The sequence below is a fragment of the Heloderma suspectum genome, chromosome 5 (genome assembly GCF_057233095.1).
Source record: "Heloderma suspectum isolate Gila_16-S chromosome 5, 16-S_ref, whole genome shotgun sequence".
Lineage (NCBI taxonomy): Eukaryota > Metazoa > Chordata > Lepidosauria > Squamata > Helodermatidae > Heloderma > Heloderma suspectum.
Genome location: NC_139462.1, coordinates 232,032,819 through 232,057,551, shown reverse-complemented (window position 1 = coordinate 232,057,551; position 24,733 = coordinate 232,032,819). Strand labels below are relative to the sequence as shown.

General features: G+C 43.3%; 1 protein-coding gene across 3 annotated transcripts in view; it reads left to right on the top strand.

Annotated features, from left to right (window-relative positions):
- SMARCC1 (SWI/SNF related BAF chromatin remodeling complex subunit C1) overlaps positions 1–24,733 on the top strand; it is a 124,797-nt gene that overhangs the window by 76,775 nt on the left and 23,289 nt on the right. For all 3 annotated transcript variants that reach the window (XM_084859605.1, XM_084859603.1, XM_084859606.1), the window contains exons 20-25: positions 10,451–10,709; positions 11,902–12,063; positions 19,729–19,790; positions 20,752–20,866; positions 21,840–21,994; positions 24,523–24,657. In XM_084859605.1, the coding sequence (XP_084715731.1) occupies positions 10,451–10,709; positions 11,902–12,063; positions 19,729–19,790; positions 20,752–20,866; positions 21,840–21,994; positions 24,523–24,657 (888 nt within the window). The remainder of the gene's footprint in view (positions 1–10,450; positions 10,710–11,901; positions 12,064–19,728; positions 19,791–20,751; positions 20,867–21,839; positions 21,995–24,522; positions 24,658–24,733) is intronic.

Below are 24,733 nucleotides of genomic sequence, written 5' to 3'. Positions count from 1 at the left end.
CACTAGCATCTGAACCTCTGAAATCTGAAACGTTGCTGTATATGTCAGAACATGTAAATCTTGCACTTATACTTGTCTTTACTGTGCAAGTCACAGCAAATTAGATCTTGCTAACAATTTCTGTGAAAGAGGTTGCACCTGCCAAAGTGACCCTTTGTGAGTTTCTGGTGACGCTTACAGCTTTCTAGCAATGCTGGAGCCTGTCAGAGGAAGCTGCTAATGTTGGCGCTTGAAGCATAGCTATTTCTGACATACAGAAGCACCAATTCTAAGATGACAGGATTTTCTGCTTCATTTTATGGAGGCAAGTTCATGTATATCAATATCGGGCTTCTACAAATCCAGTCCCCAGTGCGACGGCCCATGTCCTGGCACAGATGCCCAGCAGCACACAGATCTCCTCTTCTAGATTCTATATGAATGTCAAAGAGGTCCCTCATCTTACTCAGAGCTGTGGAGGAGGTAGATGCAGCGACAGAGAGGTCCCTACCCTCCACTCCAAGACCTCTGTAGGCCACAGGATACAGAGGAGGAAGTTCGGTGGCCACTTCATATATTGGCTAGCTACAGAGCAAAGCCAACATTAGCAGTCCCTTGATCAGTATAAGCCCACTAAGAAAGCAAGAGCGCTTGGTTGTTGGCTGTGTGGCTACAGTATTCCATGTGGTGTTTTCTTGTAATTGTGAATGAATCTGAAATATTCATGGAGAATAAGACTATCAATGGGCACTAGTCCTGATGGCTGTATGCTGCCTCCAGTAACAGAGGCAGTATGCCTACCTACACTAGTTGCTGGGGAATGTGAGGAAGAGGGTGCTGTTGCACTCATGTCCTGCTTGTGGGGCAGCTGGTTGGCCACTGAGTAAACAGAATCTTGGACTAGACATTCAGCATGGCTGCTCTTGTGTTCTTATGAATAAATGTAAGATAACACTTAAGACATTTGATGATGTAATATTGTAGAGATAACTCTTATTTGCTGTGGTCTGGGAAATAAGCCAGGGGTTTTGTCTCAAAGCTGCTTACATGTATACTGGAATGTATTTTATCGATAGGCCACCCTGGGAGATGAACTCCTGGGCAATGTACAATTTAAACATATATTATTGTTATATTGTGGTTTTAATGTTCTGTATATTTTAAATTGTTTTATTGTGTGTTGCTTGGATTTAATTTTTGTGAACCGCCCAGAGAGCTTTGGCTATTGGGCGGTATAGAAATGAAATAAATAAAATAAAAAAGAAAGAAAGAAAGAAAGAAAGGCAATAAAATCTCATGCAGAATATGAAAAGCATAGCCATAACATCAGTAAAATCCAGCAGAGCTATAAACACAATACTAAAACATGCTGAAATGCCCAGGCAACCAAATGACCTGGTTTGCACAATCCCTGCACCCAACCATGGCTTATTATCCACAGTGGGTTGCAGTGCCTGTGGATGCCAGGTTGCTGATTCAAGCCCCTGCAGCAGGTGGCTTGTTGAGGTGGTTAACAAACCACCCTGCAACCCTACAACAGACCATGGGTTCTGGGTGATTTCTTAACCACCCCAGAAAGCCACCCTCACTGGATTTGGACGACACAAGAAGCCGTGCCTGGCAAATCAGCTGGCACACAACTGGCACATGTAGGGTGGTTAACAGGCCACCATGCTTTGTTAACCACCCTGTGATCTTGCAAATCGGGCCATATATATGCGTATATATTACTGTGAAGGCATCCAAGCTGGCTCCAGGTAAACTGTGGTGGATGTTCCAAATATAAAGCGCTACAGCTACAGATGTAAAATTTCTGGAAATTTTTCAGCCTTGGGAAAAATGGTTTTTTTCCAGAAAAGGGGGGGGGGGTGGATAAGCAATTCTCTCTCTCTCTCTCTTTTTTTTTTTTTTACTCCTTACAGATCGAAAGTCACTTAGCTGCTTTAGGACAGCCTTCCCCGAGCTGGTGCCCTCCAGGTATTTTGGACTTCATCTCCCCTCAGCATCAGGCAGCATGGCCAGTGGTCAGGAATACTGGGCATTATAGTCCAAAACATCTGGAGGGCACCGGGGTTGGAGAATGCTGCTTTAGGAACATAAAGCAGTCTTTATGTTCCTAGAGTTATATTATATATAACTTGGGTTGCTCATAAGATTATCATTATACTTAAAAACATTTAAAGGTGAACTCAGTAAATTTGTAATTATTGTCTGAACAAATTATACTTTTCAATTTAATATACAATTCATAATTTTATGAGCAAACCGAGTTATACATGACAGTTTATTAGTTCTTCTGCAAGTAGTCCCTGAAACATCTGAATCATACTAGAAGCAAGAAGAACTCTAGGCAGAGGAAGACTGGTGCGCAGCATTTGTTCTTATTTGTAAGGAAGTTAGGGAAATTCCTAAACTTGTTCCCTTTTGTGGGGTTGAGCTTAGGGAAATTTGACCTGAAGAAAAAGCTATTGAGATTGTATTTAGGTAGGAAAGACTCGTCTTAGGAATGGTAAGCAACCATATTTAATTTAAAAAAGGTAAAGGTGTCCCCAACCAGTCGTGTCCGACTCTAGGGTGCGGTGCTCATCCCCGTTTCTAAGCCGAAGAGCCAGTGCTGTCCGAAGACACTTCCGTGGTCATGTGGCCGGCATGACTGAACACCGAGGTGCACGGAACACTGTTACCTTTCCCGCCGAGGCGGTACCTATTTATCTACTTGCAATTTCTTGCTTTCGAACTGCTAGGTTGGCAGAAGCTGGGACTGAAGACGGGAGCTCACTCCATCACGCAGCACTCGGGTCTCGAGCTGCTGTCCTGCCGACCTTCCAGTCTGCATTTCAGCGTCTTAACCACCAAGCCACCGCGGCCCCCTATATTTAATTTAAGAACCTTTAAACAATCTCAACCTATTACTTGAAGAGTGACATCTTATTCACTTTTGTAAATAATTTCCATCTTTTTGGTCTTTTTGAAAGGTTGTCTCTAGCAGTAATGTTAATCCCATGCCAACGGCATAGGAGCCAGACTACTGAGTTTCTTTTTGGTAGAGCGGGTTTCTTCTAGTGGCAGTAGTTAACGGTTTTATAGCTGAGGCAGCATTCCCTAGCAGTGAGGTCTCTAATTGAGAACTTTATTAAAAACTGTGGCAGTGAGTGCTATGGACTCAAGGTTCAAAGTTAATTTTTTTAAAAAGAAAGATGGAATAACCAACATGCTATTATGTTGCATCTGGTGACAGTGGTGGGATAACCTACAATGTTTTTTTCACATGTGAGGTTTAGATTAGAACTGCGGTCATTGACTGCTACAGCATCTAATCAGAACAAGCCCGGAATCACAGGACTCTGTAGAACAAAACTCAAATTGTCAAGAATGTATGATTTCTTCCATATTATGATACGGTGATTCTTCTCACATGTTGGGAAACTGAGCATGACTTGTAGCATCCTAAATGCCTGTCAGTGAAATATACAATATTTTTAATAAGGGATAGAAGAAATCCCCATGTTGGGAATCTTACAGAGAAGATTAAAAAAAAATATTTTCCCCCATGGCTTCATTATTTACAGACATTTTACCTCTCTAGTCTTTCTAGGGTAACAATATATAAACACCTTGACTTAAATTCTAAAAGAAATATTTCATAATCCAAAGCTGTTCAGCTTCTCAGAAAAACAAACAAACGAAGCTCTTGGGGTGGGGGGACCAGGGGAAAATAGCTTGTTGTTCTGAATTTTGTTGTTCTGAATTTTTCTTTTTTTCCCTTCTTCCGGGCCTTCTCATCTCTAGCCACAACCCAAAAAGTCCTCTCCCTAGTCACCACCCACCTAAGTTCAAATGGTGGGGGGTCCAGAAGAGATCCTCTGATGAACAAATGTTTTGGGCAGGCTCATGTGGAGAAAGGCCGCCAGTTAAATGGGTGAGGCAGGTCTGTGGCAGGGAGCAGCAGCAGGTGGAGTTGCTCCGCCCAAAAAGGCATGGCTGACCAGGAGGCACTGACCAGTTTTGGCCTTCTTAGGGACATTCAGTGGTTCTTCAGTATCTGCGGATCCATCTGCAGTTCCCACGTTTGGCTAGAGCTCACAAATGTATGCTACTTAATGTCACCAAGACTTGTTCAGGATCTGCTGCGAGCTTGTGCCCTGGCAGTCACCATGCTGAGTGGTGAAATCGGAGTCTTCTGGGAAACTTGACAGAATGGTTCACTGCAATTCATCTGTGCTTTGAAATTATTCCTCTGTTGGGGTACAGCCTCCTGGGGCACCTTTGCAGCATTACGACCCTTGCATATTTTTCATTGTTCAGCCTCAGTCTACTAGTAAACACCAGCTGTGTTGTTTCTCTGAGTAGGGCTAATTTTCCCTGTATTTCTTCAACACCGAAGCCTTCCAAGATCTATATTCACAGATGTCATGGCGTAATACAAATGTGGAGGTTGCTGGCTGGCTTCCGTATTTGAGCAAGCCAGAAGCCCTCTTGCCAGGGTGTGTTAATAGGGAAATGGTAGCCACTGACTCCTGACAGGGCAGGCAGCTTCTTCCTTGGCTGCAAAGCATGTGCTGTCCTTGAATAAATCAAGTCGTGTAGCTGGCAGGGGCTTACAGATTTGGTCTTTCCTAGTCCAGCTCATGTTAGGAGTGCAACATCTCCTACAGGCTAAGCAAACCTTCAGTTTCAGGAAAGCAGCTGGAATAGGCTCAGTTTTTCCCCTTGTCACAGGACAAATATATCACCCCTTACAGCAGCCTTCCCCAACCTGGCGCCCATCACATCTGGGAGGTAACAGGATGGGGAAGAGGCTGCCTAAGGGTTATAACTGTATCCTATGAAAAAAGCACAACCATCTGAATAATTGAGCCCAACCACCCTCTGGTCATTGCTAAGGAAAGATAGAGATAAAAAACATGGAAGGCAAACAGAGCAAGGACAAACTTCACGACATGTTTCCCTGGGGTTCAAACTACTAAGGAGACACCAACAGAAATGTAATTTGCCGCTAATATTCTCCATCACCATGCCCAGCATGTTTCTTCACTGTGGGTGGTCTGGTTGCTTTCCTAATAGTGAAGCATCCTCTTTCTCTTTACATTTAGTCTTGTGATGGCAGCCAGGATGGGGATCCTAAAATCAATATCCACATCCAAAGGGGAGATGGGGCATTATTTAGAGGACTTGGAGCTAATGAGATTTCAGTGACTAGGATAGTGGAGTTGTTTACTGTTGACCTTGACCCCACAAGGCATATTTCAGCCCACACCATGGAGGATTCCTGTCTATGGAACAGAGTGGCTCCACACCTAAGTAAGAGAATTCAAGGATGGAATTGGAGAGCAAGGGAGAGCTGTCCAGCTTAATGTTATCCCATGTTCTTTAGCCTCCAGCATCTAAGTTAGGACAATGTTAAATACACATGTGTGCACACAAAGTTATGCTTTCTTGTGAATGATTTTGTGTTCCCTTCAGTTTTCCTTCAATAAACCTTTTCTTTGTTGAATAGAATTTGCCTTAGATATTTCAGAAGATCAGACCTAAATCCACATAAGCTTCATACTGCTTGCCTCTGAATCATTTGTGTAGTGGTCTTCATGAGGGTGGGTGGTGATTTTGCAAAAGCCCCTGAGTTATGAGGAGTGCTGAGGGGTGTGTTTGGTCTTAAGATGAAGCCTTTAAAAATGGTCTTGATGAAGAGCAAAGCACAGCCTTAAACTTCTGCTCTGTTTATTATAGTTCTCCACACTCCTTTGTTGATTGCTCCAATACTGACACTTACAGTGTATAAGTGTACACAATCCTATATGACACTTATAAACTCCCTCTTGCTCAGCTAGATCAGTCCCTGGTCCTGTGATAAAATTAGTGTAGTGCTTTCACTTGGTTTCATCAAATCTTCTTGACCCTTTCTTTCTGGTGGTATTTGCTTACTGCTTTTGGATACTTTTAAATATGTTCAGCGGTGTATAAATCAAATAAATAAATAAGTGGGATTATTATTTTTTACATTTCTATACCGCCTCATAACTGAAGCTCTCTGGGTGATTTATAAGAGTTAAAACATTAAAATACAATATCCAGAGTTTAAAAACCATTTACATAAAAACATGGACAAACAACATATAACTAAAAACAATTTTGAACTAAAAACAATTTTTTAAAAAAATCCAACAATAAAACACAGCTTAAAACTGCTTTAAAATAGTATACTAAAGTCAGCAAAAGGAAGGAAAAAGGAAAGGTTTCTCCTGTGCAAGCACCGGGTCATTACTGACCCCTAGAGGGACACCTGCTTGTGCTGGCGTTTTCATGGCAGACTATAGCGGGGTGGTTTGCCATTGCCTTCCCCTGTTGTGACTACCTTTCCCCCAGCATGCTGGGTACTCATTTTACCGACCTTGAAAGGATGGAGGGCTGAGTCGACCTGAGCCAGCTACCCGAGACCCGGCTTCCGCTGGGATCGAACTCAGGTCATGGGGAGAGTTTCGGTTGCAATACTGCCACCTAACACTCTGTGCCACGCCTGCCGGAATAATAAAGTCTTTAATGCCTGTTTAAAAACCTTCAATGAGGTCAGCAGGTGCATTTCAACTGGCAGATCATTCCACAACTGAGGGGTGGCGAAGGAAAAGGTCCTCTTGCATGTGGCTGCCAATCTCACATTAGGCAGCTGCAGCAGAGAGCCCTCAGAGGACCTTAGGCGGTGGACTAGGACGTATTTATTTATTTTTATTATTTATTATTTAATTTATTAATCGCCCATCTGGCTGGTCACCCAGCCACTCTGGGCGATGTACAACATACAATAAAACAATAAAATTCTACAATAAAAACATTTTCAAAAATACCCTAACCCACCCCAAATGCCTGCCTGAACAGCCACGTTTTTAATGCACGACGGAAGCTCATTAAAGAGGGGGCATGACCGAGTTCCCTAGGGAGGGAGTTCCACAGAGTGGGGGCCACTACAGAAAAGGCCCTCTCCCTCATCCCCACCAGTCCAGCTGTCCTGGCTGATGGGACAGAGAGAAGGCCATCCGAGGCTGATCTTGTTAAGCGGCCTGTCTGGTGCTGCTGGAGGCGCTCCTTAAGATAGGCTGGGCCGGAACCATATAGGGTTTTAAAGGTCAAAACCAACACCTTGAATTTGGCCCGGAAAACAACTGGTAACCAGTGCAACTCCTTCAGCACTGGAGTGATGTGATCTCGCCGGCGGCTGCCTTTAATCAGGCGAGCCGCCGCATTCTGTACCAGCTGCAGCTTCCGAACCGTCTTCAAGGGTAACCCCACGTAGAGCGCATTACAGTAGTCTAAACGAGAGGAGACCAGGGCATGTACTACCGATGGGAGCAGATGGTCAGGAAGGAAGGGGCGCAGCCGCCGTATCAGATGGAGTTGATACAGCACTGTCTGGCTCACAGCTGACACCTGAGCCTCCATGGACAGCTGGGAGTCCAAAATGACCCCCAGGCTGCGGACCTGGTCTTTCAAGGGTAGCCGTACCCCATTCAACACCAGGTCAACATCCCCTAGCCTCCTCTTGTCTCCCACCAAAAGTACCTCAGTCTTGTCAGCGTTCAGCTTCAGCCTATTCCTCCCCATCCAGCCACTCACCGTCTCCAGACATTTGGACAGGGATTCTACGGCCAACCTTGGTGAAACGTAGGGGAGAAGGCACTCCCTAAGGTTCCAGCTCTCTTCCTAACACTGATGCCTGAAAAAATTCACAGTATATGCAGCTTCTGTTTACTGCAGTCAGCTATTTGTGGCACACACAGCCTTTCCCTTTTTCCTTAGATGGAAACAAATTAGACATGCATTTATGCTGAGGAGAGCTGCATCGTATTAGTTATCTCAAGATTCACCATTGAGTGGCAAATTTCACCCACACCATAGAGAGGTGGTTCTGTACAGCAAACTTTACTTACTGTGTGAGATGTAGTGGCATGGTGTGCCTTGAGGCGTAAGCCTTACAGTAAAGCCTCTCCCGTAATAAATGCCTGGAGGTTAGGCTACTGGCAAAAAGCGTTGTGTGATTTGTCTTGGAAATGGTGCATCCCATTGTATCTTTCTGAATTCCAGTATAAAAAGTTGGAACACTGTTGTTGCATAGAATAGCATGATATGATTCTACTTGCATAGGAAACAGGAAAAGTTGACACTGCTTTGATTATCTACACAGGAATGTAATATGTAGAATAATACCATTTAATGCACCTGACAGTGTCTGATTGTTTAAGAATTCATGTTGATAAGATAATTTACATCAGCCTTGTATGTTAGTTTTATTGTTGCTAATAGTGTGAAGAGCATAGAGAAGTGATTTCCAGAAAGGTATAATAATGTGGTTTAATAGCAACCCAGAGAAGTCAGTTGATCTTAAATGTTCCATATTTGAAAGGAGGAGACAGTGATATGGGAAGTACTTGGTTCAAATTGGACTGTTGCTAGGCAAGATGAGAAAGAAGCTTCCAAACTGCTAATTCATAGGAGGACCATTCAACTAATTCATCTGACAAAGAGAGCCCGAATATGTGTTACAATTCCGTGCTCTGTATGCAATTACTTTTTCCTTTCATTTTTGTGTTAAACATCTAGATGAAATAATAAAAAGGATCTTGGTTTGTGTTTAAACCTCTTGTGTATAAAGCAAGTCCCCTAGAAATCCTTACAGTGCCTTTGAGCAAATACATATGCCACAGAGCTTAAAAAAAATAAATTTCCACGCTGTCTCTTGCCTGCCTGCCTCTGGACTGTTTGGCAAGGAGCAGAATTATCCCCTCCCCCAAGATTAATCATTGTCAGATCTTAGCAGATGGTTTCATATAGTTATTTTACATAGGTATGAAAAAGAAAATTCCACATGACAGAAAAGTAAACATTATTAGCTGAACAGAACACAAGTAGTTATGAATGTAAATGTTGAAATAAATGTTGACATGGGGAAAATTAGCGTATGGGCCAGTTTATCATTAAAGAGGTAGAATTAGTACAAAAATGTATGGGGCACAATATCAGGATACTATGCCCCATCAGCAGGATCCTGGAAATTTGCATGGCTGTGATCACACTGCATAGAGGGTGCAGTCTATGTTGAACAGAAATTTGGGAGCCCCCAGCTTCATTTGTTGGCCCCTGCCACATCCAGTGGGTTTCTAGCCCTCGGGGTTGCTAACAAAACCTGATAACTTGTCTGTTTGCATTATAAGCAAGGAAGAAAATCTGATTTGGCACAACTGTCAGTTCCTTTCCAGCTCCTTTGTCCAGTCCCTGACTCCTTTCGTTTACAGCAGGGGAGGGACCATGTGGCCCTCCAGATGTTGTTGGACTGCAGCTCCCATCAGCCCTAGCCAGCCTCGCCAGTGGTGAGGAATGATGGGGGTTGCAGTCCAACAACATCTGGTGGGCCATATGTTCCCCATCCCTGTTTTACAGGTGTTTTTCTCCACTCGGACACTTGTCCCTTCTCAGGGCTACTTCAAATAAACTGTCTGCAATTACTTGCACATAATTTTTTTTAGTTATTTTTCTCCCTGTTTAGTTTTTAACAGTTGTGTGAGCTGTGCTGCAATCCAAGGAAGCATGTTTTGTGCATGCTGAATCCCATTGGTTTACAGTGTGTATTGTTTCAGTTTCTTTCGATATGTACCGTTGAGGAAAATATGCCCAGTAGATGGGTGGGAAGGGAACTTGCATGGAAGGTACCATCCCATCTGCTTTGTCTTTTAATAAATCAGCTAGTTATAGGCATGAATTCTTAAGATGAGTAGCAGTCAGCTTAATGGCAGAGCTCATTTCCTTCTCTCAGGTTTCATAACCAGGACTGTGGAATGAAGAGTGGCTATGTGCCTCTGTTGGCAATCAGGCTAGAAATTTCTTGCCACTGGAAGAATTCAGAACTTTCACTGGTGGCCCAGTGCCACCAAAGACTGTGGGGAGTGGCGCTTAGGGATAAGCTCAAACAGCAGATAATATGTCTTCAGTGGTTTGGTTCACTCTCACTGCTTGCTTTATAGAAAGATGGTTCCCATTTATCTCTTACATTAATGAATCCTACTGCCAAACAGATCTCCAGAATGTATGTTGTTTTGTTTGGATGTGTAACAGCTTTGACATGTGTAATTTGCTTTCCAGCTGCTTGTATGACTATCTTGCACTCACCTTTCTGGAGTATATATTGCTGTGATTTCTCAGATCTTAAATTGTTTCTATTTATATACATTTGCTATTTTTTAATGCTGTGTGAAAATTAAAGAAAATCTATTAAAATATCATTTTTGAAAAACTGGTTCTATGTAAGCCAACATTTCTAACACTTGCTTCTAATCTCAACAGGACTGAAAATTGTTTTTGATTATTTGAGCAAGTGTTTAGTTGCTGCTCTTCTCCTGGTATATTTTGCAGTTAAACATTTATGAATCCATTTGCATTGGTGATGTGTGTCTGTCTCTCTCAAATCTTGATTTTCCCTCTTTTTTAGGCTTTGGAAATGTACAAAGATGACTGGAATAAAGTTTCTGAACATGTAGGAAGCCGCACCCAGGACGAGTGCATTCTCCACTTCCTGCGGCTTCCCATCGAGGATCCTTACTTGGAGAACTCAGATGCCTCCCTGGGCCCTTTGGCTTACCAGCCTGTGCCTTTCAGCCAGTCTGGAAACCCAGTGATGAGCACAGTGGCTTTTCTGGCATCTGTTGTGGATCCCCGGGTGGCATCTGCTGCAGCTAAAGCAGCTTTAGGTATGGTGTCACCTTCTTTTCCCCCTTACAATCTCATCCGAGAAGGTCTTAATTCCATGCTTGGTGCTGACTTAATCTTAGCCTTAAAGAAAAGCCTCCAATATTTCCTTGGTTCATCCATCATATATTCACCAAAGATACTTAGATAGGAATTGTCTGAAAAGATACTAATTCATTCTTTGGAAGGTTTGAACAAAACTGCTCCTGTACACAGGCTGGCAGGCCTGATCAGGGAAACGGATTGAAGCCTGCTTTCATGCTTTCTCCCATCTGTTGCCTCCTGTCATTTATCTTTAATTGGTTAATGTTAGTAAAGCACTGCCTGAGCCAAGTGCTGCCTAAATGCCAAGCATTAATTTGTCATCATTGTAGCTCAACAAATAACTTGAAGAAGCCCTTACCTCACCTATTATGAATACTTCAAGTTTTCCTGTCATCCCCCAACCTTGGTTCTGTTTTTATGAAGCCTTTCTCAAGATGCTTCACAGAAGATTTGTGAATAAAGTCGTCTTTGTATTATTAATTGCTCTACAATAGCAATATGTGCATTAAAGTTGGGAGGGAGGGAGATTGGTGTGCGTTTGTGTGATGTTGCTTTTTAAAGATTTAATGAGGTCAGAAAAACTTGAAAATTACTCTTCTTTTCCAGCAACTTTGTCACTATCAGCTGTGAGCACCCTTCCCCATAAGCTTCTCTACCTGTCATCTTTCCTGATCAGTCAATTCAAAATGCCAGTGCTAAAATTACCTTCCTTTTATGTCTCCCTCTTCCTGTCCCCTCTTTAGAGACTTGCAGTGCTTCCCTGTTGATTCTGCTTCAAGCTTCTAGTCATTAATTTTGGGGGTCCGCTGTCTGCCCTGACTCAATCTCTTTTTCCACATCTCCCTTTGTTCTGCTAATCTGCTAACTTGTCCGGTTAACTTTTGTTAACCTGCTGTCAGCTCCTTTTATCCCCTACTCTCACACCTCGTGGTTTATTTGGTTTTGGTTTCTGACTCACAGCTCCCTTGTTCAATAAATAGTCGGTGAACAAAAGCAGCAGTGATAGTAAAACTTGCAATCAGATCATCTGGAAGGGACATATTTAAGTTTTTTTGTTTTATTGATACATAACTTTGAAAACCCTTGCCACTAAGTACAAACATTTTAGCAGATCAAAAATATAATAAACAAACTTTGATTCTTTGATAGAGGAATTTTCCCGGGTCCGAGAGGAGGTGCCATTGGAACTGGTTGAGGCCCATGTCAAGAAAGTGCAGGAGGCAGCGAGAGTCTCTGGAAAAGTGGATCCCACATACGGGCTAGAGAGCAGCTGCATTGCCGGAACAACCCCAGATGAACCAGAGAAGCTTGGTAAGTCCCGAGGGTTGACACCAGAGGCTTCAGCCCATTAAGCTTACCTGCAATTTCTTTTTATATCTATCAGAAGTAATCACAATTGAAGGAAAGCTGCTCATCGCTTCCAGTGGTCACATAATAGAACATGGCCAGCCTTGGAAAAAACCTTGAGGGGTGTGTAAGTAAGAGGACTGGGTTTTTAACGTAAGAGTCACAGTATTCATTTCTGGTCCTTGACTGATGAAAAAGACCCATATGTAGTTGTGACTCCAAGCATCACATTAAAATCCATACCCTGTAATCATTATTTCCTACATTATTTATCAATTTGAGAAAAATGAAATGTCTGATCCCAATGGAAGAGTTAGAATTACCATTAATACTTCACTTGAGGATCTGTAAGATGTGAAAAAAAATGTTAAAGATGTACTTCAGGGGGATTGGACTGTCTTGCAAGTGCCATATTTATTCCCAGGACAGGCTTTCATAGTATGAGGTTTTCCGTTTATGCTTAAGGGTTTGAATAAGACTATTGGATTTTTCCCCATTTAGAATAATAGCCCAAATACCACACTAGAATAGATGAGTAAGTGACAGGTGCAAGTCCAGGAAATGGTAAATTTGGGGGCAAAATGATAGCTCCCACATATAAGCAGATTGTACAATTCAACAGAATGTGATGTTTGAGGAGAAATGTTGTGTTGGTGTCTGCAGCTTGAGAGTATGGTAGGGCATACTTCCATCTTATGCGTACACAATAAAACAGGTAGAAGTTTACCACTTTGTCAAAATATAATTATAGAGCCCCATCCTTTTAATTCAATCTCCTACTAAGACCCTACTGCTGCAATGCTGTGTCCACAGCACACTATTCTATTTGTAGGTTGTATTCTCTGCTTTAACACGTCTGCAGGCATGGTAAAGGGGAGCATGCAATCTGACTAATGAACATGTGAGTACTTTGAGCCTTCTTCAGCTGTGGCTTCTCAACATTTTTTGTCACTAAAGACTGAACTGCTGCCTTCCAAAATTGTCAGTAGTTGCTTGATATTTCGAGTTTACAGATTGCTGCTGTCCTCTTCCTTCTCCCAGTGTCGATCAGACTCTTACCCCCACACAGATCACAGTTCATACTTCAGTAGCAACTGCTTCACTGTCACCCTCTATCCCAGTGTTAGAGAACAGGGGCCTTCAGACATGCTGCAGTAATATTGAACGGTGTCCTCCAAGCTCAGGGCTCCACACTGTTGTAAGCATCTTTTCTGGTTTCATTTCCCATCTTCCTCTCTCCTTGGCTTCAGGTGAACACCTGAGGTTGTGAGTAGCACATGACTGGCTAGCAAATACACTGTTGGAGCTGCCTTACACAGAATGAGACCGTTAGTGGTCCTAACCCCATTGTCTTAAGTGGCCTTCCCCAACCTGGTGCCTTCCAGATCTGTCAAATTACACCTCTGATCATCCCCAGCTAGCATGGCCAATAGCTATGTTCATTGGGGATCATGGGTCTTCTAGTCCAACACATCTGAAAGGCACTGGGTTGGGGATGGCTTTCCAAGGTTCCAGGCAGAACTCTGCTACCTGAGATCTGTGTTTCAACTGGAGATGTCAGGGATTTGAACTAGAGGGCTTTTGCATGTGCTCAGCCGCTGGGCTTAGCCCTCTGCGAACATTTTAGTAATGTTTATATATTGTAAGGGAATATGGTCCAGAGTATCCACAGTGCAGGATTTCTTAGTCTGATGAATAAGCTTTGAGGGAACAGGAGGTGAAGTTGCCTGTATGTGGTGTATCTAGCAGTGAAGTCAATTAACGTCATTAGTGTTGGGTGCTGATCAATTAGTTTCCCCTTTCACCCATTACCTGCAAATGCAGACTGCAGACCCTTACCCAGGCTGAAATGATAATACACGGAGTGCAGATTATTTCTGAATGACAGAAATGAACTGAGTTCTATAACTAACGTTAGACACGTAATGTGATTTATATTGATCTGTGACTAATGGAATAAATTAGGGTGGGAGGAGATGGTTCTCTCTGGGGGAGAGGCTTGGCAAGATTGAGTTGGGTCACTTGATGGTCTGCAGTGCCTGTCGAAACAGTTTTTCACCAGAGGGAACAGGCCTCTACTGAGCCCGTGCATGCTTAGGGTGGTACAAATGTGCAACAGCAGAGCTGCATGGCATATGCCTGCCCAAAATACACCTCACATATTTGTACAATGAAAACGGATGGATTTTACTTAAAACTTCATTGTTCTAGAGAGCTAAAAATGCTTTCTTTGGCGATGCACCTTCGGGTTGATCAATGCAGTTGAGGAGTAAACTAGCAGCCATCCCCACTCATTTTTGTCTAAAACAAAAAGCTGTGTTTATACGATGGAACATGGTGGAGTCTGGCCTGGGAGCTGCTTGTAATACTTTATTTGCAGTTCTGCCCTGTAGGAGCTGCTGCATTTGTTTTGCTAGCTGGCAAGTCCAGCTCCCATCTTTGAGTCGTTCAGCAGAGCCATGAGAAGGCAGCATGGGCTAAGGGTCACGCTTTACATGTAGAGATGTTTTGCGTGTAACAAATAGGTAATGTATGCAAACAACAAGTCTGTATTATGCACAGTTCCCATCGGGACTGCGCAACAGCGTTGGCCACTAACAAAGCAGACTTCACCAACCTGGTGCCCTCCCGATGTGTTGGACTACAACTCCCTTTATCCATAGCCAGTTACTATAGATTGGCACCAGGTTGGGGAGGCTCCTGTATGGGGTTTGTACATGACAAGTAGGTACAAGAAGCCTGCCCATTTCCTTTCCCAGTGCAACAGCTCCGCATTAGGAACTGGTCTGTAGTGAATGCCTCATGGAAATAGCAGACTGCATTACTGTGATCTTTGCAGGGACAGGTGAAGAAAATATTTAATTTCACATGACTGGAAGCTCTCAAGTGGTAACTTACCCGCGTGGACAGGTACAATCTTCATGCAGCCATCATACTATTAGATAAAATGGATGATATGAATCGGCCCATTCTTGAAAAGCAATTCATTAAAGCAGGAGCACAGCTGCATTTGTGTGACGTCTGCTTGTTTGACGTCCATTATAAATGGGAGTACTGGTTGTGTCTCTTCCCTGCAGCCTCTGTTTTACTTAGTGACTTGTCACAAAATCTTTATTCCTTTCGTGGCTCGTGGCTTCTTGCATCTGAGCTAGTGCTGTGCTGGAAGCCTGGATGCAACTCCATTGTTTCTGTCTGCAAAGCTCCCAGTGGCTGTGCTATATCTGAGGCTTTCATTGAGCTTCAAGGTTTCTTCCAGGAAGTGGGGAAGAAGAGCCTGCAAATTCATTTATTTGGAGCATAACAGGTTTGAGCTGCAGTAGATAGCGGGCTCTACACTGAACATCAGATCCAGATATTTTCCATTGCAGAAAACCTCAATTCAGGGCCTTTATCATTTATGCATCCCCCAAATTGCTCAGGGCAGCTTTTATTCTTACCTCCTCTTACAGGGTTGTTGTAAAATATTTGTGGCCAGCTGCACCACTGGGCAACCCTAGACCGGGGTGGGCAGAAGGTAGATTATCCAGATGTTTAGGACTTCAACTCCCCCCAGCCCCTGCCAGCATAGCCAGTGGTCAGGAACGCTGGGATTTAAAGTCCAAAATATCTGGAGATCTAACCCCCTAGACAATGGGTTAGGGCTCTTTTGTGACAGAAGTAAGAGATGTTCCCTTCCTTGGGCATGTGCTTCTGCAGCTCAGGAACACAAGGGGCAAAGGACAGACGGGGGATGGGTGGCTTGGTTGGGGTAGGGTAATGTCATATTTCCATTTTTATCTTTCAGTACTAGCACAGAATTACCCGGTCCTTACCTAGAAGACAGGGATAAGGGGTGGGTGAGTGGTGGGGGATCAGCTGACATTGAAAGAGCAGGGCAGGGGGCTTCCTGAAAGGCTTGGCTAAACACATGAAATTTGAAAGATGAGAGAGCACAGAATTAAACGATGGAATTCACTTCCACAAGATGTAGTGACGGCCACCAATTTTGGAAGGCTTTAAAAGGGGTTTGGACAAATTCCTGGAGGAGAAGGCTATCAAGGCCTATAAGTAGGCTATCAAGGCCTACTAGCCTCTTTATGCTAGTTGTTGGGGAACATGGGCGGGAGGGTGCCATTGCAAGCATGTCCTGCTTGTGGATTTCCTGTGGGCAGCTGGTTGGCCACTGTGTAAACAGAATGCTGGACTAGATGGACCCTTGGTCCATATCCATCAGGGCTCTTATGCTCTTAGAGAGAAGTGGCTTGGCAAATGGAGATTTATTTTGTCCAAGTGTCTTCATGTTTCTGTGCAGGTTGTCCTGCTTGGGATACGGTTTTATACTAGATGATTCACCAGGTCCCTCCCGGTGCTGATCCTGCTAGAGGAGGAGAGATGACTGCAAGAATATGGGGCAGCACAGCACAAGACATAGAGCCAGAAGTGGGCGGAGGTGACAGAGTGGGCAGACAGCCGAAGTAGCTCTGCAGGTAGACCTAAGAAGCAGCAGGTAACGCCAAGGGATCTTGACAGGGGGAATATAAGGGAATCTAGTGGCTGGTAGAGAGATGAGCAGCTGCCACCTGGGGAGCAGGTTTTACTGAAAAGGGGGAAGGGCAGGCAAACTGCAGTCTCTTGCGGGGGTGGGGGCAACTGGCTGGATCAGTTCTGGAAAGAAGGAGGTAAAGGAGTAGGAGTCCCTTCCATCTGTCAGGGATGCTCTGACTTGGATTCCTGCACTGAGCAGGGGGTTGGACTCGATGGCCTTGTAGGCCCCTTCCAACCCTACTGTACTATTCTGTGATTCTATGAGTGCACCACTTGAACGACCCAGGGCCCTGAGGGAGACGACTTTCCACTCAGAGACCCAAACGCTCCCAGGCACTGCCCATTCTGTTGTAAGCATAATATGAAACACTGTTGAGAACACAGAGGGCCTGACTAAGGGAAGCTTCCCTGAACTACCCATTAACAAGTCTTTGCCTTGAGATGTTCTTCTAATTGATCGCTGTGAGAGTTTTATATCTCTAATTAACTTATTTTACAGGCTGTGTGGAGGTGTTGAGTAGCAATTACTTAGGACTGTTTACCCTGTGCCAAGACATTCAATCCTGGGTCTATAAATTATGGCAATTAAGAAAATGTGCATAAACGCACATAATTTGCTTAATCTATTCTCGTTGGCAGAGTTGGGTTTTTGCATCCAAGCCTCCCAACAGAAGCTGGGACCCGATGCTTCAGAAGAATAATTACAGATCCCTGTAGCTTACTTCAAGCTTCCAGGAGCTGGATGTTAAGGAACACATTGAGGGATGCTTCCAGTGTTGTTGTAGGTTTGCATTGCCAAGCTCCACGTGTTTATTTCCATTAGTAAAATTATAATCGGAGCAATCTGCCAGGAACATCTCTTCCTATGCATGCCTCAATTCAGTGGGGCCCACATCGAGTTGTTCTCAGTAAACTGGTCCACTGCAGGAGGAAAGTTAATTTTTGGAGAGAGTAACATGTATGGGAGTGACTGACTTCTGAGAACATGACCTTCTCACAGCTTCTCTCTAGGGCAGCACAGGGGAATTTGTGATCCTCCAAATGTTGTTGGACTACAGCTCCCATCACTGCTGACCATTGTCCATGCTGGCTGGGTCTTCTGGGAGTTGGAGTCCAACAACATCTGGGGGTCTTCAAGGTATGTGTGGGTAGAGGGTAGCAGTAAATGGAAAATGCTGTGCTGTCCTCTCCTAAAGCTGCTGTTGGTGTGGAGGGAAGATGGTGAACAGCTAGGTAAGACTTCTGTGAGGACAGAGGATAGAGGAGAACCTGTCAGGGCTCAGCAGGTGATTGGGGCCAAGTGGAGTCATGATGACTGGCCACAGGCTCCAGGTCCTGGGGGGCATCTGCAGCCCCATCAAACCCCATGGGCTACTGCATATTTTGCAGTCATTAATGGACAGGTGAGATGCCCCATCAAACCCCTCATCCTTCCTTGTAAACTCACCAGAGTTTACAGAGTAAACTCACCAGAGGCCATTTGGAGGTTAAGCACAAGAGTAATTTGAAAGGAAACCATACAGAGAATTCCTTGCCTTGGTGTACACTCCTGTGCAATACTAGTCAGAATTTGCCTTTAAACTGATTTCAGGTCAAATACCACGGTGGCGTTTTGAAGTTAGAGAAGCTGAAAGGCAGTTTGGAGTGTTTAGATTACAGGCTCTATAAGAAAAGATTCCGAAAAGGAAAGTGCAAACGTTTTGTTTTAGTGCATTTCCGCCACCCCAACCTTTCAGGGCACAAGGAAGAAATGCTGTTTACTAGATACCATGTTGCATTAGGATGAAGCAACCTTGCTTTTAAACATACAAAAGTACCATCAAGTGATTTTTACCCCCATCTTTTGAGTCCAAGCTGCTGGATCAGTAGCAAGAGCTCTAGAGAGGGCAGACCAACCATAAGCTTCTTGAATTGAGGTCAGTACTTCAGTTGTGGTAAAATGCATCACTTTAAAAACCAAAGGAAGGACATTGTCCCAGCTGAGTTAAGGATTGGGCACAGAGTTGCTACCTATCTATTGAGGGGGAGACCCCACCCAAGTACATCCCTTATAGTGTTCCCCTCACTATTAAAAACATCTTGCTGGAGCATCCACAGTTAAGTGCATGGCAGGCCTTTTTATATACCCAGTTTCATGATCCAAACTTGGCCTCGATTCTGGGTGATAATGTTGACGGCACGGACAAATTTTATTTGTGTTCCTGAGCTAAATTGGTTGGCTCTCTGTTTTTAAAGACTTGAATTAAAAATTTGAATTATTGGGAACATGTCACTGGCAAAAGAGTTCTGCATTTGCAATAAAACTAGTGTGTGGTGCAGTGTGGCCTAGGATAGCTGCTGTGCCATAAACTTCAATCTGCCTACCTGCTACCTACCTTTAGGATGAGCAGTCCAGAATTACTGCTTTGACAGATGCAACCACCCTCTCACAAAGGCTGGAGCTGTTCATGATCGGCTTGGGCTTTAAACCCCTAAATGATTTGGGACCATGTTATCTGAATGACTGCCTACACCTGTATGGGCCTGCCCAAACATTAAGATCAGCATCAGAGGCCATACTCTCTGGTCCACCGGCAAGAGCCATTAGGCTGGTGGGTACCAGAGATGGGGCTTTCTCAATGATGGTCCCACATCTTTGGAGCTCCCTCCCCAGGGAAGTACGCATGGCATTATCACCGTTGGCTTAAAAAACAAACCTGAAGACACATTTATTCCACTCTGCAGTTGGTGCTTAAAAATGATTAGCTGCTGCTGCTGTATGTGTAATTGTAATTTGTATGTTCATCTCTTTATAATATTGTAAGCTGCCTTGTCAGGGCAGGCAGGGTTTAAATCTTTTAAATAAATAAATTATTGCATAAGTGAGCAGTGCTGCTCCCCAGGTCAGGATAGTTTTTAAAACTGTTCTGATTTGAAGACTTGATTTGTTTAACCCAAGGCAGAATCAGGGTTTGAGCCGTGAACACATTGCTCTTTGTAGTGATGTTTTATGGAAGTGCTCTGAAGAAAGGAACTTCCACTAGTCCTGTGATGGGTTATATCAGTAAACCATTCCTATTATTATGTGGGCTACTTCATATTAAGTGTTGGCATTCTGCCTTACAGATGGCGCTGAAGAAGAAAAAATGGAGACAGAGACAGATGGACCACAGGCAGAAAAAGTTAAGGTCTGACAACTTCAAGCGAGATTTTCTATCATGCAGGCCTTCAATGATTGAATGAGTCTGAATTAATAGCTCATTAATATTTTTAATGTGGTAGATACTGGAGGCGTCTCAGTGGGGGAAAAGTCCAGCTTCACAAAATCACAATGGAAAGACTTTTCCATCTGAAACAAAAATTAAGAATACGCTTTATTCTTAAATTATTAAGAATACACTTTATTTTTAAATTAAGAATACACTTTATTCTAAATTAACACCATAGGAATATGTTCTTTTCATTTGCTACTGAGGAGACAGGTGTGAAGTGCCAAAACTATTTTTCTCCTCTTCCAGACTACAGGGAATATGGTTTCGGCTAGGTAGGGATATGATTGTGAATATGGAATATAGTTGCAGAGCCCACAAAGTGTAGAGAGTGTACCCCCTGTTCCACATTATTTAGTTTGTAGCTTCATATGCACTGGTAGCAGAAATAATTGATTTTCTTTAAAGTGCCAGTCTAAAATATGGAATCCTTTTATGATTTGGATGATTCAGTATGTGCGTGTGTGTACATACTCATGCATATGACAGGTTGAATTTGTTATTCATTATATTCAGTCCCGCTTTGATCAGAGGCTAACACAGTTGAGAGAAACTGAATGAACAGTAGCTGAGGACTGCAAGGCGTTTCTTCTCCCAGCCCAGACTTTGGGAAGAGATTGGAGTCTTTCTCAACAAGGGAACAATTGCCACCACCCTCCTCTTTTGTATGAAATCACTTGCGATTTGTGCCTCTGGCAGTTAAAGTTACCCATTTCTAATATGCTGTTGTCCTTTCTGGAAGCTGTCATTTATTTTCATGCTTGCTAACTGTTAGTTGTAGGCCACTGTTATCAAGCTGAATCTTTAAAAAACACTACTTTGAGGGAACCTTAAAATTGTGTTGGAGGTTATTTGTTTTTTCTCCTTTCACTCATTCTAGGTAGAAAAGAAAACAGAAAATGAAATAGGAGATGGAAACAAGGTACAAGAAGGAGAAGAGGAGAGAAATGCAGAAAAGGAGCAAGAAGGCGAAGTCCTTTCAGATTCCAAACCAGGTAGAGAATTGCGGCTTCACCCTCCCAGCTGTGCATCTGCTTTAAAAGGCATTCCCTGTTGTTCTACCAATGTGCCATAAATTTAGCTGTAACAGATGTCTTCCTCTTCTTTGGAGTGCAGCAGTAAATTTTCGGCCTCCTCTCATAAGCCTAGCTCAGGCACTAAATCTTGATTTGAAATCCTTTCATGCTTCAATTAGGAACTCTTTTCATCTTGGTTGTATACTTCAGGAGATGGATGCTGAGCTAAAGCAGCCCAGGCTAATATGAATGGGGCATGTTACTTCCTGTTGCTGAGCCATTGGTTCAGCCCTAATCTGGAAGAATAGGTGGGCAGCCTGGGCACTTGCTGCCCTTCCAAACTTGAATTGAGTCTGTTGTATTTGAATCTTGCTTTCAAAAAAAATCTGAATAGCTTTCTTTATGCTTTTAGCACTGACGCAGAGGGAGGTTATCAATTTGCACAGTGAGAAGAAGGCACAATAGCAAAGCCCTTGCTGAAAATAGCATCATTCACTTTGCTAATAAGTCCAGGATGATGGTCAAATTAGTCCACAAGTCCAGGAAGTGAGCCAAGGGAGGCAAAGGTGCCCTTTGAGCTGGTTCTGGGTGCCATTAGGAAGCACAGGCATTAGGAAACCCAAGCCTCAGTGCAGCGGTTTCCTTCTTTTAACCTATAAGTGACTGGCTTACTTTCTCAGTTGGAAGGGAACATTTTGGATGGGTGCAATGAACGCAATGCATTATTTTTTTAATTTTAGGGCCGATGTAGAGAGAGTCACAAGGTGTCCATTTCCTTAGATCTTCTAAGGAGAGCATACAAGGCAGCAGTTGCAGGAGAGTGGTGTATTCTTGACAACAAAGTTGAAAGTGTGGCTCGTGCTCTTTTATGCTAGAATTATCAGGATGCAGTGATAATGACCCCAGTGGTAACAAAGCGATGTGTGAAGCTAACTGGGAGCATTTTGTTTAGATGAGAAGGAGGCAGAAGAGAACAAGGAGAACCTTGATGTTTGCAAAGACAAGGAAGGCAACTCTGGGAAAAGGAGAGTGGAGCACGAAATCTCTGAAGGGAACGTTGCGACAGCCGCAGCTGCTGCTCTGGCCTCGGCTGCAACCAAAGCCAAGGTTTGTCACGTGCATCTGATTTCCACTGCATCTGATTTCCGGTGTTGTTCGGGGAGTGCTTTTCAAATGATGCCGTTGTTACAAAGCACTGGGCTTGTTTCTATTTCTTGTGCCTTAAAATGCGCTGTTTGTGCTCCTCAGCTTCAGCTGTACGAATGTTATTGTTAAGTGAAATTTCTTTCCTTCTGAATACTTTAAGGCTGTTATTGTAGGCTTACTAAAAGGCACACTGAGAGAGCCCTTCCAGAAAGTTTGTCAGCTTCTTTTTCAGTGTTTGATGGGCTGTTTCTTTTGGTAGTTTGAAGACTCAAGAATTGAGCTGAGCATTCCTTCCTCACAAGCCCATTAACAGTCACTTAGGAGGAGGTTAACACATTCCAATATGTGGCTGAAGCAAACTCTTGTGTAGTACTTACACAACAGGAGAAGAAATTTCCTCATTTTTCAGTGCTGTCCACAAAATAGCAATTCTTCTCCTGTTCCATTCTTAGAATCATAGAATAGTAGGGTTGGAAGGCCCTTAGTTTTCTGGCTTCCAAGCTAATGAACAGAGCACCTCCCGCCCTTTGCCAAAGTTCATGCACTTCTCCCACTGTTGGCTTCTTGGGTTTTGCTTCCTTAAAAAGTGTGGTTGGACTGCATTTGCCAATCACTTTATTCTCATATGGTGACGCCTTCACGGAACGGCACTGTGATTTATTATTTAATTAATGTATTTATACCCTGCCTTTCCACCAAGCAAATAGTACTCAAGGCAGCTAATGAGCATAGGAACTATTTTTATTTTAAAAATAAAAACTTGATTATAATAATAATAAAACAAACACATTAAAAACACAGTTAAAGCACAACAACAGAATAAAAACAGCACCCAACCCAACAGACCAGCTTACATGCCAAAGGCCTGCTTGAATAAAAATGTCTTTGCCTGCTGACAAAAGGACAACAGAGAGGGAGCCAACTTGGCCTCCTTTGGCATGGAGTTCCACAGCCGAGGAGCAGCTGCTGAGAAGGCCCCCTCTCACATTGCCACCAAGTGAACCATGCCCTCCTTTTTTAAAAACTGAAATATGAACGCTAAGAAGGGAAGAGAGAAGATGGGAAAATCCAAGGCAAAAGAGTATGTTCGAGCTCTTTGGGCAAAGGTAGGTCTTCGAGTGGGGGTACTCTCACAGCCTGACTTGGTTGGGGGCAATGCCTGCTTGCTTGCTCCTCAAATCTACCATCTCTAAAACCTTGACTTATCATTGGGACGCCTTACAGACCTTGTATAAAAAACAAGTTGTCAGACATCTGACCTTCTCATCCAGACAGATGGGGATCTCTTGCTCTAGCTAAGCTTCCTTTTCATTGCACGTTGGAGACAGATATGCTGTTAAAGAGAATGGGAGTTGACTGATGATTTTGAACTCCATAATGACACATGCACTCTGAGCTCATAAAAGAGGGAGTCGTTTCATACAATTAGAACCTGCACACTCCAAAACAGAATGGTAGGGCAACCAATCTCCCTCTTGATTTGCATTAGAAATATCTGGAAAAGTTTTATGTCCTTCAGCAAGCTATGTGTCTGGGATGCGAGTCAGACATTTTTATCAAAATGTACCCCAATAATGCCAGGTCAGCATGACAACTGTCCCAGAGGTCCTCATAGCTTGAATGTCAGATTCATCTTTCAGGACGTGTAAACATGAATTGTTCAATTTGTGGTAACATCAGAATAAGTGGTTATGACATTAGTGGAAATCTAATCTATTCCCTTGTTGTAATAAGCTCCCGCTTAAAGTAGTTATGTAGTTTCAGATTTAATTATTTAGTAGGCTATAGGTCAGTACCTCTGGTAGAGGAGGATATGCCTATGGCTACTTTTGCCCACTCTGAAATCTTGGCATTGAACGTTTTCCCAGGCAAATACTACAGCAGCACTATAGACAACACAGAAATAAGGCTTCACACCTGCCTTTCCTGTTGCATCCTGATATAATCTCAGTATCAACTAGTTCACAGCACCAGCTAATTCACAGATTTTAAAGCAAGATCAGATATTTATTTATTTGGTTTATATCTCGCCCTTCCTCACGAAGAGCCATGGATGGCTAGCAACCTACATAAAATGCAGTCTAGCCCATAAACAGCATTTAAAGCCATAACATCAAAATCACAAATATCTACTATAATACAATGGAACCATCAACACAGTCAATCAGAGAAATAAAGCACTTGCCTATAGTCCAACAAAAGTTTGTACAAATAAACATGTCTTCAACAGGCACCTAAATGACAGCAGTGTTCTGGACAGCCGAGTCTCTGCTAGAAGGGAGTTCCACAGCCAGGGTGGTGCCACCAAGAAGGCCTTGCCAGTAAGGCTTCAGGAATGAATACTGTTGTCAGGTTAAAAGATGGAACATGAAAGCATAATAAATGTTTTGTAGAAATGAAACACCTAGGCCGCCTTTCCTAATTGTTTGATACTGCAGAGCACTTAATTGTATAGTTTACATGTTGGTAAAATGTGTGTATTTCCTCAGCATCTAGCAGCAGTTGAGGAAAGGAAGATCAAGTCCTTGGTGGCCCTTCTGGTGGAAACACAAATGAAGAAACTGGAGATCAAACTCCGTCACTTTGAGGAACTGGAAACAATCATGGATAGAGAGAAAGAGGCGGTAAGACTGGGAGCGTGCTGTTTATTTAAATGCATGCCCTCCTCTGAGAACTCAGGGGTTTTGCAGGTCGAGGGCT